Source organism: Thamnophis elegans, chromosome 13, assembly GCF_009769535.1.
Source record: "Thamnophis elegans isolate rThaEle1 chromosome 13, rThaEle1.pri, whole genome shotgun sequence".
In the NCBI taxonomy this organism is placed as follows: Eukaryota; Metazoa; Chordata; class Lepidosauria; order Squamata; family Colubridae; genus Thamnophis; species Thamnophis elegans.
Window position 1 is genome coordinate 35,486,737 of NC_045553.1, and position 18,380 is coordinate 35,505,116.

General features: G+C 42.3%; 1 protein-coding gene across 2 annotated transcripts in view; it reads right to left on the bottom strand.

Moving 5' to 3' along the window:
- Nucleotides 1-3,536: 3,536 nt before the first annotated feature.
- DBNL (drebrin like) overlaps nucleotides 3,537-18,380 on the bottom strand; it is a 31,169-nt gene continuing 16,325 nt past the window's right edge. Inside the window, exons 8-14 of one of the 2 annotated variants that reach the window (XM_032229247.1) lie at nucleotides 17,421-17,475; nucleotides 16,835-16,903; nucleotides 12,944-13,052; nucleotides 11,205-11,351; nucleotides 8,459-8,580; nucleotides 7,005-7,104; nucleotides 3,537-4,962 (exon numbers count right to left, since the gene is read on the bottom strand). In XM_032229247.1, the coding sequence (XP_032085138.1) occupies nucleotides 4,823-4,962; nucleotides 7,005-7,104; nucleotides 8,459-8,580; nucleotides 11,205-11,351; nucleotides 12,944-13,052; nucleotides 16,835-16,903; nucleotides 17,421-17,475 (742 nt within the window). In that variant the 3' untranslated portion in view covers nucleotides 3,537-4,822. The remainder of the gene's footprint in view (nucleotides 4,963-7,004; nucleotides 7,105-8,458; nucleotides 8,581-11,204; nucleotides 11,352-12,943; nucleotides 13,053-16,834; nucleotides 16,904-17,420; nucleotides 17,476-18,380) is intronic. The other variant, XM_032229248.1, reaches the window with a different exon arrangement.

Sequence of the window (18,380 nt, forward strand, 5' to 3'; positions counted from 1 at the left end):
CCAACCGGTTCGGTTGGAACGGGGCCGGCGTCGTCCTCGTGCACGCGCGCAGTGCACGCATGCGTACTAGCGCCTGTGCGATGCTCCAGCTGCTCTTGGAGGATCGCGCAGGCGCTGTATGCGTTCTGTGCATGCGTGGAAGCGCAGCACTCGTCAAAACCGGGTAAGAAACGCGGGCGGGCAGGTGGATCCTTCGGCGTTCCCGGAAGTTACTTCCGGGTTTGCCGACCAACCGGTTCGCGGGGACCGCTGCAAACCGCCTGAAACCCACCCTTGAGTGAGACCCTCCAGAGACAAATCAAGCAGGGTGTCAGGTCTGCAATTATATTCTTTTTAGAATTTTGGCCTGCCACACTTTCTCTTATTTCATTATGCTGTTTCATTAGTATAGTTGATAGGAGGGGGGAATAGAAAGGAGTAGGATTGTGGAATGTGTTGTTGTCATTCTTTTCTAGAAGACCAAGGTCATCTTTTGTCTCCGTACTTCAGAGGTGGGTTCCTACCAGTTCGCACCTATTCGGTAGAACCGGTTCGTCAAATCTACCGAACCGGTTAGAAGAGGTTCCACCAGTGGACCCGGAAAGCAGGCCACACCTACAGAAGAGGTTCCAAAAATTTTTGAAACCCATCACTGCCGCACTTTTACACCTGACTGGAAGCAGCTGGGTAGAGATGACAGCGTGGAAGAAGATTGGACCATATGATGGATTTGTGGGTGTGGGGACAAGATCATGAACTTTTAACTGGGTGGAATCCCAGGAACCTCTTTAGAATTGGGATTACACAGATGTGCTAAGATGTTTGAGTTAACTTTCTCAATTCTTGCGGAGCTCAAGGGCTGTGTGGATCACAGATAGACATACCCTAATCTAGGGACTTTAGAAAAAGGGAAGATTTTCTTTTTTTCTTTCTTGAGGGAGTGCAAGTGCCAGGAACCACCTCTTTCTGCATCTTTCAAGTAGCATTAAACAACCTTTTGATGCAAAGAAACATCATGATGCGTTTCCCAAGCTGTAAAGAACACTACAATAATGACTTCTTTGCTGATGGCAGTGGGTCTCCGGGGAGGATCGGAGACAAATGGAAATGAAATTGAGGTCTGCCCTGGATTTGATTAACCATCTGTCTCCCTTGTCCTGTCCCTCTGCGTCTCCCCCCCCACACTCCTGTCTCCCTGACCTAGTTAACTCAATTAGGCGACACAACTGCCACCCCACTTCACATCCATCATTTCCAACCAAGAGATCCATTGAAAGGCTTGACAAATCTTAACAGTGCAGCAGGAAACACAACCTCTTCCCATAGCAGAAGCTGCCGCAGATGTAACTTACGGCGTTGGGAGATCACACAATCTCAGGTCTTCAGAAAACAGCACAGGGAGTCCTCGACTTACGACCACAATTGAGCCAATAATTTATGTTGCTAAGTGAGAAATTGGATGATTTTTGCCCCATTTCATGACTTTTCTTGCCACATTTCACATACAGCGAATCACTGTAGTTGTTAAATGAGTAACACGGTTGTTAAGTACATCTGGCTTCCCCATTGCTTGTTGGAAAGTCCCAAAGGTGATTGCATGATCCTGGGACACTGCAACCATCATAAACATGAGTCAGTTGCCAAGCACCTGAACTTTGATCACATGAGCGTGGGGATGCTGCAACAGTGATCAGTCACGTTTTTCAGTGCTGTTGTAACTTCGGTCACTAAATGAACTGCTGTAAGCTGAGGACTAGCTGTAGGAGCAATTGGCATGTGAGGATTTCCTCCCCTCATATTGAAAGGGTACAGATATTCCTTGACTTACAGCAGTTCATTTAGTCTTCAGTTACGACACTGAAACAAGTGACTTATGACTGTTTTTCACATGACTGTTGCAGCATCCCCAGTCACATGATCAAAATCCAGATGCTTGGCAAATGGTTCTTATTTATGACGGTTACAGTGTCCTGGGGTCATGTGATCACCTTTTGCAGCCTTCTTACAAGCAATGGGGAAGGCAGATGTACTTAGCAATAGCAGTTAGACATATACTGCTTCATAGGGCTTTCAGCCCTCTCTAAGCGGTTTACAGAGTCAGCATATTGCCCCCACAGTCTGGGTCCTCATTTCATCCACCTCGGAAGGCTGGAAGGCTGAGTCAACCTTGAGCCGGTGAGATTAGAACCGCTGAACTGCAGATAAGAGTCAGCTGAAGTGGCCTGCAGTACTGCACCCTAACCACTGTGTTACTGACTTAACAACTGCAGTGATTCACTTAACAATCATGGCAAGAAAGGATGTAAAATGGGGCAAAATTCACTTAACAGCTGTCTCACTTACTAATATTTTGGACTCAATTGTGGTTGTACGTTGAGGACTGCATATACTGGTGTCTCTGGTTATCAGTATCATTTATATTGAGGCTGCAAGACAAATGGGTATTGATTGACACCTAAGGAAACCATTTCATTACCATACTGGTTACATACATTGCTTTTTAGGATATATTAAGAAATGGAGAATTTGTAGTCCTTTAGATCTTACTGAGCTGTAATTTCCATCATCAAAATAATGGAAGGCAAACTTATGCTTAGACAAAATCTAAGGAGGTGCAAAGCACTGGAGTGCCCAAACACCCCCCATTTATTCAATTATGATGTTTTGCTACCCTTTAAAGACAATGTTCTCTTGAGTGCTGTTTTAATTCTGAATCTTTCTGAAGAGTGATTAGTAAATCAATGTGATGTAAAGAAGATAAAACTATAAAACAGGTGACCAGATTTACAGATCTACTTCACGGCAAACAATTTTGTTGATAAGGAGCTAGCAATTCACTTCATCACAAGATGCATGATGAAAAGAAGGAGAATGTCAGATTGATGTTATGGATTATGTACCAAAAGATACATTTTACAAAACAGTTGTTTAAATCTGTGATTTCTCTTAAGTTTGCCATTTAGAAGGTAAATACATTCCAATATTTTAGGCTTCCTAACGTTTTGCATGAATTAGAATTCTCAGCATCTTATTTCTGCATCCAGTGGCTGTGGAGATGTTGAAAATAACAGCTGTCTGCTTACAAGATCCACACAGGAGAAAAACTGTTTTCTAATATTTCTTTTTTTCCTGGCACTTGGAGCTATTTTTCTCAAATTTCTCTGCAAACATTGAGACTACTCGCTATAACTTCATAGTTATAGCGAGTAAACTATTTCCCAAAACTAATAAAAATAAAAAATAAAAATCCAATTCACGGGCTTAGTGTGTCATTTTAATTCCTGTTCATTTTGTCACAATCTACTAGTTTTTTTACCCCATCATAAATCTTCAGGCAGAGCCAAAGGCTGGAAAAAGGACAATTTTGAACATGTGAAAAGTAATTGGAATAATCAAGGATTCTACATGTTGCATAAAGACGATTAAGCAATGGGAGTTATGGCCTTGCTATCACTTCAGGTTTTAAAAGAGGGGCGAGATGGTTACCTGTTAGATTTCTACACTGACCAGGGAATGGGTTTAAATGTATTGGTCTCTCCCAACTTATAAATTCTTTGATCTGCCTGGGTAGAGTTATGAAAAGTTTGACAAGCCTGTTCAAACTACCTTGAGCCAACGAAACAAGAGAAACATAAAACATTGCCCTTTGGAGGTTAAACATTATGCCTCTATACTGTAAAGAGAAGTTGTGGGAAAAGATTGGGCCTGAAGGTATCAAATATCCAGTTTTGGAATTGGTACTATTGTTGTGTATTCAGCTGCCAGATTTTATATTCTAGTTTAAAACAAAACACCCACAAAAAAGGCAGAGGAAGAAATGAATTCCAATTTTACCACAGCCAAATTTAATGTACTTTCGTCCTCCCACTCCTAAATTCCAGAAAGGGTAATTGGATAAACCAGAGTTCCATTAAGCAAACCTCACACCTACACACACAAGCATAATATTTAAAGCTGTGTGCACCTACCACCAGCTGAGAGATAAGCCTTGATCTGGGGTCAATTGTCTCATTAGCTATTGAGTTGATAGCTGGATCTCTTCTGCCACGAGACCTATGGAGGCAGCCTTTTGCCTTATTGCAAGGATAAGAGTTTCTACAAATGCTCCAACCCCAATCAGCTTGCATGTTAAGTGGGGGAGAGGTCTGAGGGCACCCTCTTCCCTAAAGAATTGCTCCACTGAAATGGAATGAAGCTTCACAAAGGAAGCCTGCAGAAAGCATGGGTAATTCTACTCTTTCAAGCAGTTTTTCCCTTGGAGCAATTCCAAACAGGCCGTCCTTCAAAAGCAGCTATAAACAATCCATTTTCCCCAAAGCAGCACTCTGGAGTAAGTGGGTGGTGGGCTGCAGCCTCAATCAAAGGTAATACTAATGTAGGCATTTCTTAAGATTTCTCTTCTCTTGTGCTATCTTGGAAAAGTTACAATGGGCAAATTGAAAAGGTCTGATCATAGCTTCCCTTTCTTCAAAAGAGCCCAGGTCGATATTCAAGAGTACCATGGTCCATGTATGCCTGCAGAGAGTGGTTTTGTCCAGTGCGTTTCCCACTACATGATCTTCCTCCCTCTCTGAACAAACGGAATAATTTTGTGTCCGCCCCCCCCCTCAAAAAAACTGATGTCCATCTCTATCTGAAAATGCCTGTTAAGGAAAATGAACATAAAAGGATCCGCTTCACCAAGCCGATTAGAGAGTTTTGCCAGCAATGGGGACACGAAGCAATGCCCCCCCCTCTCTTAAAAGAAAAATCATAGCACAGCTTCATCTCCAAGAAGTGGTTTTGAGGAAAGTTGGTCTTTCAGACATTACTTGTGCTCGTCCCCACCCTGGGCGAGCATTCCTTATTCAATAAGTTCCACGTAGTTGGCCGGAAACATCCCAAAGTGACCATCGGGCCCGTAACCTCGCCACCAGCCCTCGTCAATCATCTCAATGTTTGTGATAATGTTTTCAGGGTCAAAAGAGATCTCTGTGTCGTCAGCTAAAAAAAGATGGGAAACAAAACAATCTATGTTATTTTTTAAAAGAATAGATAGATAGATAGATAGATAGATAGATAGATAGATAGATAGATAGATAGATAGATAGATAGATAGATAATGTATTATGTCACAACTCCTAGTATGCCCAAATATGGGAGGGAGCATACTGCTTCCCTTTTCTGTCTTTCGACTCACCCTAGGAGCCATCCAAGCCATTTTTTTATGTTTCCTTTGTTACATTTGTGCTGATAAATAAATAAAGGGAGACTAGTATAGATCTATTTCAAGCTATTTAGCTCTCATCAGCTAGCCATACCCTTACTGGGAATCGAACCTGGGCTGTATTACATATCAGGCAGTTGTATTAGCCACTAAGCCATACACACACAAACACACACATATACACATACATACATACAGTATATATAAAAGTAACTGGTCCACTAGACTACTATAGGAGTCATCAACCCCTACCGGTCCGCAGTATGGCAGAAACCAGGGTGCGCAAACAAGGGAAGCCCCATCCATGGGATGCAGGTAGCACATGACACCGCAGCCTTTCCGGTCCATGGGAAAACCTCTCTCCCCAGAACCGGTCCCTGGTGCCCAAAAATTGGAGGATGCTGGATTACAAGATCAGAATCACACTGATCATTTGACATCATGACAGTGCTGGAAAAAGTGACTTATGACTGGCTCTCATACTTACAACTGTCGCAGCTTTCCTGCAGTCATGTGATCAAAATTTGAGCACTTGGCAACTAGTATGTATTTATAACAACTAAAGTGTCTTGGAGTCGTGTGACTGCCCTTTGTGACCTTCCAAAGGAGCTCCCAACGAGCAAGGTCAATGGGAGAAGATGGATTTATTTAACAATGGCATGATTCACTTAACAACTATGGCAAAAGATCATAAAATCAGGCATGACTCACTTAACGACTGCATTGCTTAGTGATGGAAGTTCTAGTTCCAACTATGATCATAAATTGAGGGCTATGTGTAACCCATGGTTTCTCAATCTTGGCAACTTTAAGATATATGGAGTCCAACTCCCACAATGCAGTCCAAAGTTGCAGAGTTCCTAGAAGTGCCACGGTCAAGAAATTCTTCTCTAACCTCAGCCTGTTTCCATTTTATTTAAACAACACCTGTAGTAATCTGAGTTGCCTTATGCCAAATTAAAGTACTTAATCATTTAACCCCTTCTTTTCTAATGCTGCTTATTCTTTCACTGTGGATTATTAGTCCTCCTTTCTGGAGACTCACAACATCCTGTATTATCATTTCAGCCTTTAAATCGGAGCTGACCAACCTTCTTCTAAGCGGAAGATAGCATCAGGCTGTTGAGTGGCAGGCTGGGGCTACATTCAACCCACAGAAGCAGCCTGCAGAGCCATGGTAAAAAAAATGAACTAGGATTAAATATGAGGGAATGAAACATTTGATGCATTCATTCATTGGTAGAGCCGAGGTGGAGCAGTGGTTAAATGCAGCACTGCAGGCTACTTCAGCTGACTGCAGTTCAGCAGTTCGGCTGTTCAAATCCCACCAGGCTCAAGGTTGACTCAGCCTTCCATCCTTCCGAGGTGGGTAAAACGAGGACCCGGATTGTTGTTGGGGGCAATATGCTGACTCTGTAAACCGCTTAGAGAGGGCTGAAAGCCCTATGAAGTGGTATATAAGTCTAACTATTGCTATTGCTATTCTGCCAGTCATCACTCAGCAAAAAAAATTGCCCAGGCTTTGAAAGTTGTACTCCATGCTTGTGCCTAAAAACACAACTTCTACCTATATACTTTACATATTCAAGCAGCCCGAGAGTCCATTCTTAACTCTGTAAAGAACGAGCTTCAATTTTGTATTGCTACTACTAAGGGTGAGAAGAAGACATCTTTTTATTTCAGTAAGCTTAATTTAAGCTCTAAAATGTGGTTTTCTGACTTCCTAATTTCTGGATCACGCCCTTTTTAAACATAAGGGGAAAAAAAATACCTGTCCCTAATATGAGGAAGTTATGAAAGCAAAACATATCAAACATACCAGCCTGGTAATCATACAGAGCACGGGCACATATTCCTTTTCCTTCTGTGTTAAGGTTTTCTTGGTAGGCATCACTATAATCATAGTTAGCTTCTTCAGGCTGTTCCCAAAACAAAGAAGAGTTAGCGAGACAAAGAATGATATACTGAATCCGAGGTCATCAATCTTTTGATCACAATTCATTCACTAAAACATCTCTTCCCAATCTTGGCCTGCTCCCAATGTGTGAAACTCAACTCCCAGAACTGCCCAAGAGGCAATAACTAAGGTTGAGAATTTTGAGAGTTGAAAGCAGTGGTGGGTTTAAAATTTCTTTAGAACCCCTTCTATAGGTGTGGCCTGCTTTGTGGGAGTGGCTTGCCAGCCATGTGACCGGGTGGGAGTGGCTTGCCAGCCATGTGACCAGGTGGGCGTGGTGAACTTGTAAAATGTGATGAAATTCACTTAACAACGCCCTTGCTTAGCAACCAAAATGTTGGCTCAGAAACTGGCATTTGAAGCACACAAGTCTTAAAGCTGTCAAGTTACAAGACCCTTGTACCACTAACCTTTTTGGAAAAAAAACCCAGGGGTGTTCAAACTTGACAGCTTTAAGACTTGTGGACTTCAACTCCCAGAATTCCTCCTCTCGCTCTTCATCTTGATGATGTGCGGACGGGCAGGGGGAGGGAGGGAGCTGGAACCGGTTCTAAACGGCACTGTAGATTTGTGGAACCTCTTCTATAGAAGAGGTTAGAACTGGCAGGAGCCCACTCCTGGTTGAAAGCCACACATTTGGAAGGTGTGACATAGTCAAAGAGAAAGTTGTACTAACAAATCTCCATGCATGTTCTGATGCAAGTGTACAAAACCAAAAAGATAAGAGTACTTTATAAAAAATATAATTTATAGAAACACTGCTTCAATTCTGAAGTGAATGATTTAAAAGACGTTTATCATTCATTTTTGAAGGATTTTTTGGGTAAGATCTGCAATCCAGATATCACTAGCTCACTGGACTTGATCTACATCTTCTTCCAAGGCAAAAATCCATGGAAGAAGTTTTGAACAGAACATGAGCACATACATTTCTTTACCTTGCCTGGTAAGGAATCATTTGGAAACCAACCCACGAGCTCGGAGAACGAACCTTCACTCTCACATTTCATTACTTTCCCCATGAACATCATAGGAAGATAACAAACAGTGCAGCAAAGACATGAATGTTAAGGTGAGTTGGGGTGAGAGAGAGTTATATTTATTAAAAAACTGATATTGTCCTTATATTAATGTAGGGTTCCCTAATTACATTTACATAAGAAAGCATGCTGGAGAAATTAGGGAAATGGCAAATATAAAGTATTTTTTCTTATCGATATTTTGATTGAAAAAAACAGTACAGGACATAACGTTAGCTTGCTGATGCAGTCAAGAAAAATCCAATTTGTATTGATCTTTTGCTAGCAAAAACTAACCTCCGGGGGCTCATCATAGATAACATGCTGGTTTGGGGGTTCCTCATACACCACCTCCTGTTCTGCTTCTGGTTGGAAGGTTGCAGCTCCTGCCTTGTGGTTCTCCTCCCTGGCAGAATTACCTGAAAGAAGCATTCTCAATTTCAATCCTCAATGTTGAGCAATCAAGACTCATGTTCCAGGGTCATTTCTTCCTTGATTTAATAGCTTCCCCCCCAGTATCTCTTGCTTTCAATACAGCTTGTCTTAGTCTGTCTCACTTTGATTTTTATCCTCCCTTCATTCTTTTTACAAGTAACTCAAGGCAGCCAACTTATCTATAACACACCTTCCTCCTCCTATTTTCCCCACAACAACTCTGTAAGGTGAATTCGGCTGAAAGAGAGTGACAGGCCCAAAGTCACCCAGCCAGTTTTCATGCTTAAGGCAGAATTACAATTCAAGTTTCCCCTTCCGACAGCATCTTAACCACTACACCAACACATTAACCTTCTTACACACAGTGCAAACTTATGGGTTCTCATTTGTATCCCCTTCCTGCAAGCTTTTCCAATGCAGCAAGAAAAAAAGATTGTAGCAGGGGCCACATGACGGAAACAAAACACACACACACACACACACACACACACACACACACACTATACAATACAAGGAGAAATGGAACAGAGAGAGATCTTGTTGGGGCAACAACAGACTTCTCAAGCCTTTGAAGAAAAGAGAGATCACTGAGATGGATGAATGAAGCTGCACATTTCACATCTTCTCAACACAACAAAATAAGAAGTAAATCCAGGGAAGGTTCATTTTGACACGAGGATGAAAAGAACAGCTGTTAACAAATCTAGCTAATGAAGAATGAGGCACAGATTTGGTTAAACAAAGGCTTGGTAAAGACCTTCTGAGAGCAGGACTGGGGAGAGTTTGGTCATGAGAATGCACCCATAACCTTTAATACAACCTCCTTGTATTAAAAGAAAGGCATGTAACGTATGCAAGAGGTATAAAGAGTACAGGGAAGCTGTCCCAAGCAAAAATTCTTCTTCAGTGAAACAACAGTAATGAAGCAAATAGCTTGGAAAATGTTGGACTGGAGCAGCTTTCGTAGTCAAATTCAGCTTTTTCACATTGGGAGAAAGCTGTTCTATACTCAAAGAAAAAAGAAAATGATAAAACAAGATCTTTATCTATGCTGCTAACGTAACATAAAGTAACATAAAAGTCTTCCATTTTTCTAAAACCTGTTTCTCTCGCACGCTTTCAGGGAAGGGGGTGAAAGTTTCCAGGCATGAACCTGGACACAAAATGGCAGAATTTTAAACTCTCTGGGGAAATCATGGCTTGGTCAAGGCTACTTTTAGGAGAACATTCTGTCCTGTCAAAACCCCTGTTCTGGGACACCTTTTCCCCGCAGGATAGGTTTCATCCCCTACAACTGAACGTGTTCAAACGAGCTCTGGAAACATGGCTTGTGTCAGATCTGTGAATCTGCCATTCTTCAGGGGAGGGGTGTATGTGATTTATTATACATCTTTATTATATTGTGTATCCTGTCAGGCCTGCAATTATATTCCTGTTAGGCTCTTTGGCCTGCCACACTTTCTCTTATTTCATTATGCTGTTTCATTGGTGTAGTAGTTGGGAGGGGGGGAATAGAAAGGAGTAGGATTGTGGAATGTATTGTTGTCATTCTTTTCTAGAAGCCAAGGTCATCTTTTGTCTCCGCACCTCTGCATATGACCGGAAGCAGTTGGGTGTGGGTGCCAGCGTGAAAGAAGAAGATTGGACCATGTGATGGATTGTGGGTGTGGGGACAAGATCATGAACTTTTAACTGGGTGGGATTCTGATGTAATTTCCAGAAATGGGATTTTCACAGATGTGCTAAGATGTCTGATTTATTAAATTGGAACTTTAAGGATCGTTTTGCCTTGGACTCTGATTTAATTCTACATGATACTTGGAACGGTGACATATATATGCTTATACTTTATTGCTCTCTCCTATTTGTCCTGCATCCTGTAACCATTGATTTATAACCTTTAGCCTGGTGCCTAGGAACTCGGGTATTTTGCTCATCTTTTGGGGAATGTAAGGGGAGGGGAGGCCATGTGGGTTGCATTGCTTGAAAGCCCGGCAAACGATGACCCTGAGAAAGTTCCCTTATCACTTTCTCAGAGCGGCCACAATAACATCTTCACAACCTGCGGATTGGCTGAATCCACACTGGATTGTTCAGAGGGGTTTCTAATTCCTTTTATTCTAATTGTATGGCCTGAGGGTCCTCAGAGCCTGCTTTGATTGCACCATGCTATCACTCCTGTTCAATAAAAGGTCCCCTTTGAAATGCTAAGTTTCAAGAGTCTTTACTTTCTGGAATAAGGAGGCGGCTGACCAGGCCTTGGGTTAGAAGGATGGTGGACCTCGTGACTGGTGGTCTTCTAATGGCTCCTTTTGGTCTGGCCCTTGGCAAGTGGGTTGTTGTGTTAATTTAACAGTGTTAAATGTACTGCACAATTTATTTTTTACTGTACGCCACTCACGAGTTCTTTGTAGAGTTGGGAGGCCTTATAGGTTTCTAAAACAAGTAAATAAATCAAATAAACTTCCGGTGTATCTTCCAACTGGGATGCCAGGGAAAAAAAGTCAGAACTACCATTGGCTATTAAAAAAAAAACACCTCTTGCTGTTTAAAAAAAGGTAATGAAAACAAGGAACAGAAATCACAGGCTCTCATATAATGCTTTTACCAAGTTCGGGAACAGGAAAAACTGGAGGTGTGTCATGAGCAGACGAACGAACAACAGGAGGAGGAACATCTTGCGTAGCAGGTGGGAGAGGGGAGGCAGGACTCTCCACCTGGTTTCTCTCTTGAAGGAAAGGGCTCCGTAACTTGCCTAGGAAAGGAGCCAAGTCAGTCCAGAACACAAAGGGCCCATGTCTCTTATACAGCAAGGAGTCCTTGGCTCAGCGGCTCAGCTACTGCCAAGTTCTATCCATTTTTTTCAGAAGGATAACAGTGTTTGTGATTTGTGCACGGAACTACAGGAAACCCACAACTTAACATTAGTTTAGTGCAGGGGTGTCAAACTCAATTTCATTGAGGGCCGCATCAGGGTTGTTTTTGACCTTGGAGGTGTGTGTGCTTGGGGGCGGGGGGCGTGGCCAGCTTGACATCACTCCTGTCAGGGGCGCCTGAGGTGGCCTTTGCACTCTGCCAACGAAAATAGGCTCCAGAGCTCCGTTTTCGGCTGCCACAGCTTCCCTGCAACCCTCTGGCAGTGAAAATGGAGGTCAAGAGGGCCGCACACGCCCCTCCAGAGTTCCATTTTCACTGGCAGAGGGTTGCAAGAGGCTGTGGCAGCCAAAAATGGAGCACCGGGGCCTGTTTTTTTCTGGCAGAAGCACTGCAGGTCAGTCCTTCGCTGTTTCCAGGATGGCCCCGTAGGCCAGATCTAAGTACCTCAGATCTGGTCCCTGGGCCTTGAGTTTGGCACTCCTGGTTTAGTGACTGTTCAAAGTTATAACTTTGAAGTGTCTGGAAAAAAAAAGTTATTTATGCCTGCTTTCCACACTTACAACCGTTGCAGCATCCCCATGGTCACACAATCAAAATTTGGACACCTGGCAACTGACTCATATTTATGACGGTTGCAGTGTCCTGGGGTCACGTGGTCACCTTTTGCGAACTCCCGACAAGCAAAGTCAATGGGGAAGCCAGATTCACTTTAAGAACTGGGTTACTTACTGCAGTGATTCATTTAACAACTATGGCAAGAAAGGTCGTAAAATGAGGCAAAACTCACTTGATTGTCTCCCTTAGCAATTGAGCGGTGGGCTCAATTGTGGTTATAAGTCAAGACTATCTGTACTGGTAGTCCTCAACTTATGATGACAATTGAGCCCAAAATTTATGTTGTTAAGTGAAAAAATTATTAAGTGAATTTGTTCCATTTTACGACTTTTCTTGCCACATTTGTTCAGTGAATCACTGCAGTAGTTAAATTAGTAACATGGTTGTTAAATGAATCTGGGTTCTCCATTGATTTTGTCAGGTTGTCACAAATTGACCCCTGAACACCGCAATCGTCATAAATATGAGTCAGTTGTCAAGCATCAGAATGTAAATCACGTGACCACTGGGATGCTGCAATGGTTATAAGTGTGAAAAATGGTCATAACTCACTATTTTCAGTGCTGCTGGAACTTCGAACGGTCACTAAATGTACTATTGTGAGTCATGGACTACCTGTAATCAAATTAAACCATACATGCCATGCATAAGTTTTTGAACTGCATTAGCCTGCATCAATCAAGTTCTGATGATGGTTATATTATGATGCAAGATTTAAAATTTTCACGATGTGTTTGGTGGAGGATAAAGAAAATGTTGCCAAGGTCACCTTCTGAAATTCTCATCCCTGGAGGAAGCAAGCAGTTCCCCTTTCCCTGTGCCTTCCTCCCAGTCTAGGAGTGCTCCACATAATACCTGGCTGGGAGCTGATGGTGGCTGCTCCCTCTGTAGACATGGACCTCTCCTTCTGTTTGAAGATCTCGCGAGGATTCACTGATCGTTGAGCTACTAGTGATGCGGCTTCCTAAAAAAAACAACCAAAAGGGTAACTGAATCCTGACGAAATACGAGAAGCTTGGAAAGGGAGAGGGAAGAGCAGACACCACCAATGCCCAGCCTTAGCATGCAAGGGGGAAAGTGCTGCCTTTGGCTGCCTGCTATCTTACTAAATGTAACAAAAGAAAAAAAAATCTTACTAATAACCAACAAAATCCTTTCCTCAATCCAACGCTGCCAGATGTGTTGGGCGACACAGGAACAAATTGTACAATCCCTACCGAGAATAGCCCCCGACCATGCTGAAGGCGGATTAAGAGAGGATTTGGGATAATCAATAAATCATTCAGCAGGAAAAGCTCAGGATGCCGGCATCCATCAAAAAGGTTTTATTTGTTGTAGGTATTCACACCAGGGCAGGGCAGTGGCTCAGCGGTTAAGACGCTGGTCTTATCGCTTGGAGAGCCAGCAGCGCAGGTTTGAGACCTGAGCACCATGTGACGGTGAGCTCCGGTCCTCACCCCGGCTCCTCCTAACCTAGCAGATCGAAAGCCTGCAAATGCGAGTAGATAAATAAGTACCACTTTGGTGGGAAGACAACAGTGCTCCATGAGGCCATGCTGGCAACGTGGAAATGTCATCACACACTCGTGACTCAATGGCCCTGAAAATGAGATGAGCACCAGCCCCTATAGTCAGAAATGACTAGCAGAGTAAAATCTGCAGGGACTCCTTTGGACCTGTCTCTATCTCTGTCCTAAACTGGGAAGTTAAAAAGTATCTACCTACCAGCCAAAGCAGGACTAGTATGGGAGATTACAGTCTGTAACATTCAATCAAGAGCTTTCACCTTTCAGCGGATTGATTGGGGATAGATGGGAAGTATTGCAGAAAAATAATAAACATCCACATCCTTTCACTAAAATCCAAGACCATGATCCTCAATTATTCCAAAGATAAAACAAGCACCCGAAAGGTGCTTTATTTAGAGGCAACTGGACTGCCTTTTGTTTTTCCTTGAAGATGATTTGCTTCTCATTCAAGAAAGCTTCTTCAGTTCTGAACTCAAAAAGAAGCTTCTTAGATGAGAAGCGAAATGTCTTCCAACGAAAAACAAAGAAAGTCCAGTTGCCTCTAAATAAAGCACCGTTGGGACAATGCAGACCAGAATTACTGAGAATCTGCATAGACATAAAGCAAGCATCCCAATGGTCAATGGATACGTTGCATATGGATACCTACCTCTCTATATACTGCAAAAGACATGAAGGCTTTGGGTCAAAGTATCACTTGTTCATTATAAAAATAGATTTAAGTGGGATATCAAGGCTTGCTTGAGGATACCACATGAACTCATTGTACAATGCACTTTTTTGCATATTGCCTTCACTACATATGAGAAATACTGCGTGAAAGGATGAAGGAAGGACCCTGTGGACAGCACTAGTCTTCCACTATGGAAAAGATTCAGAAGGATCAAGGAATTACAAACAACTAGTCAGGAGGAGGAAGATCCTCACAAACCAAGAGACGCAGAATGGAGTTAGTGAGAAGGTATTCTTCTCAAGCAGTGCAAAGTCAAGAAGAAAGCAACCATATTTCTAAAATTAAATCCCCCCAGGGAATTGGCCATACCCTTATGGGAGACCCATAGTAGAACAGGAAGGAGAACAGAGTCAAGTTACCAAGAATCCCACATGCAAATGGATGAGTCTAAATCAAGATTCCATAAAAAGGTAAAGGAAATAGCCAAGAAAGTACTGCCATCAACTGAGGGGGGGGGGGGGGGAATCTATTTTATGACATTGTGAATAGAGAACAGGATGGACAAAAGTCCTTAGGGAAATTCAGCTCAAGAGTCATAGACTAGCAAAACCTTCTTCAACCGGTCACCTGTAAACTATTGGTTGGCTAGCAACCATGAAATTTATTTATTTATTTATTACTTATATACCGCTTCATAGGGCTATCCATCCTCTCTAAGCGGTTTACAGATTTTTTTTAGCAAATTGAGTCAGCAACTTGCCCCCACAGTCTGGGTCCTCATTTCACCCACCTCGGAAGGATGGAAGGCTGAGTCGACCTTGAGCCAGTGAGATTTGAACCACTGAACTGCAGATCACAGTCAGCTGAAGTGGCCTGCAGTACTGCACCCTAACCACTGCGCCACCTCGGATCATTGAAGTGATTGAAAAGCAGATGAAACCAGATAAATTTCCAAGAATCCCTAGCATTAGCCACATAGAGCCAGGAATCCCGGTAAGACAGCTAGTTGGGAAGTTTTTAGCAATGAGGTATATACAGGTCATCCTCAATTATGACAACAGGGACCAGAAAATTCATTGTTAAGCAGGGTGGATAATTAAGTGAAGCATCACATAAAACAGCTGATCACCTTTCTGCCCACTGTCATTAAGTGAATCACCTCTGGTCATTAAGTGAGATGCCATGTGACCTCTGACCTCTTGATGGCTTTGCTTATCGAAGCTAGTGGGAATGACGCAAATGGCAACACATGGCTGCAGGATGTTGCAAGGGTTAAGTGCGAGACTGTGACCAACACTCAGATTGTGATTATGAGATTGTGGGGAAACTGCAACGGTTGTTAAAGGCAAGGAATGGGTGACAAGTCATTTCTTTCAGTGCAATCCTAACTTCGAGCAGTTACTAAACAAATGTTTGTTAAATGAGGACTATCTGTACAGGTAATTCTTGACTTAAAACAGTTCATTTCCTGACCGTTCCAAGTTACAACGGCACTGAAAAAAAGTGACTTATGGCCATTTTTCACAATTATGACTATCTTACTTCCTGACAACTTCCTGGATTTTTCTACAGAGAGTAGAGGAAGCGAACTTGTTCCTTTCCCAACTTGTACACAGAAACCAATACTGCTGGCAAAGGGATCACAAATCCATTTCTAGGTCATTTTTCAACAAAAAGCCGGTAATAAAAAAACGTGGGCTGCTAATTTTGGTGGTGTATTTACAATGGCAGAAAGTGAGAAGCACAGTAACTCAGTTGCAGCCATGATTTTAATCACATCTTGGACACAGGAATGGGGCAAGGCTTCAGTTACAAAAAAAATCTGACAAATTTATTATCTTGCCTTTGTTTTCAAAAGCAGGCAAAAACTTAATTGAAAGAGATGACAAGCGATGAGTATAGCCCAGGAAACGAGGATGACTTTTTTGTGACCATGATCCAAAATATTACAAAACAACGAATGACAAGGTTCTTAAGGGGGGGAAAAAATGCAAGATTGAGCAGACAGTAGAAGAAAATGAACCCCGAAAACAGTGAACAATCGCAATCAATATTTAAAGTTATCATTAGAAGGGAGAGGTTTTCTTATCAGCAGGAAGATCAGTCCGGTACTTTCTTAGTTACTGGAAAACTGTGTATGAGTAGAGATTGCCTTCAGATGTACCAAAATCAAGAGAGAAACAAGGATGGAAGGATTTATGTATCTATATAAGTATTCAACCTCCCTATGGCAGGAAGAGGTGAAGCAGATACAGGAAGATCCTTCTGGGTTAAATTCTGACTGGACTGTTCATACCTGCCAGCTACAAGAGTGTCCGTATTAAAACATGCAATGCTCATTATGATGCATGCAGTGCATTGCATGCGCAGAGAATGCAGTGGGATTCTTGAGTTGCAGTTGTTATCCAGAAAGTCACCAGTTATCCCTGCTTTGATCTCATAGGCACCAAGAGATGAAGGAGATAGAAGTGATACAGAGAATACTGCATGCCAATAGACTGTGAAGAATGAGGACAGGTTGGCAAGGAATTTTATCCCGTGTACCTGAGCTTTCTCCACAGACTCACTCCTCCGTGGGAAACCTTTCTTGTTGCGAACTTCTTCTTGCTCCTTCTGTAACAAAAGATGACCCCTTACACTTATGGTGAGGTCAACTAGAGATGATGGCACCAAGGTGAGGGGAAATAAAGACTCTTGGCTTTCACTGATGATGTTACCTAGTGGGCTAATGATATGTCTGCAAAAAAACCACCAAGCTCAAACAGCACCAAAGACGCCACAGTTCAATTCTGAATATCAATATTCAATACAAATATTTTCATCGACTGAAATCTTGGCTTTGTTGAAGAATGTTAAGGAACAGCTCTTCCTATGGACCAATGACTCAAGTTATTCAACTGATCAAAACTAAGCAACTGATGGCCAGAATTCCACTCCTACATACTATATTTTAAATTTGGCGCAAATTAACGGCAGAAACAGCATTTGTGTCTTCATGACGGCGCTAAAAGATCTCAGAACTTGCCTAAGGAATTCTTCGCTATCTTATGTCATCTTCATAAGCAATTCCATCTTCAGAAATCTCTTGTTAAAAACAGAGAGAAAAAAATGCGACCATTTCCAACCTCACCCATTGTTGTTTTTCTTGTTCTCTTGAGTTGGTTTCCTGTTGTTGCTGGAATTTCCTGCACATTTAAAAAAAAAAAAAAATCAAGAGCTGTGGTTTAACAAAAATTATGCCATTCAGATCTTAAATTTCTAAACTTAACTGTATCCTTCTTCATACTTCTAATTTAATCTGATGGTCTATTCGCAACAAAAAAATACATACAAGTTTGTACCCATCCCCATTACCCAAAAGGGAGGAACAGAACTAAACCTGTGATATCAGAACTATAATACTGCAAGAACTTTATTGGAAGCAAGCAGTTTTTTTTTCCTGTTGCTGTGGAATATTTATAGAATTCTATTCCAAGAGATTTACCATTTAGCACAGCAGAGCCCTCAAGGACAATTTTGGCTGATGCCACTATGAAAAATATGCTGCAGCTCCATTTTCATTATAAATTTCAAAATGTTCTTCTTTTAATTCAGAAAATTTAAAAATACCGTATTTTTCGGAGGATAAGACGGACCTTTTTTCCCTCAAAAACAGACTGAAAATCCAGGTGTGTCTTATACATCGAATACAGCATTTTTTGCCTCCCGGTCCCGTCCCTTCACAAAATGGCAGTGCATACCCTTATGGAGGCTTTCAGAGAGCTCCTGGGGGATGGGGAGGGCAGAAATGAGCAAAGAATGGGCCGTTTTTGCCCCCCCCCCGCCCCAGCAGCACTCTATAAGCCTTCATAAGGCTATGCATGCAATTTTTTTGAAAAAAAATGGGCCATTTTTTTTTGCTCATTTTTGCCCCCCCCCCCCCCCCCCCCCCGAGCACTCTGCAACCCCCCCCCCGGCTATTCATGCCTTAACGGGTCATTTTGGGAGGTTTGCAGAGTGCAAAAACTCCCCTCCCCCCCTTTCGGAAAGCTCTTTAGTTAGAGTGATTGATGAGAATTACATTGGTCAAGTAGTGTGCCAGCAGAAACAA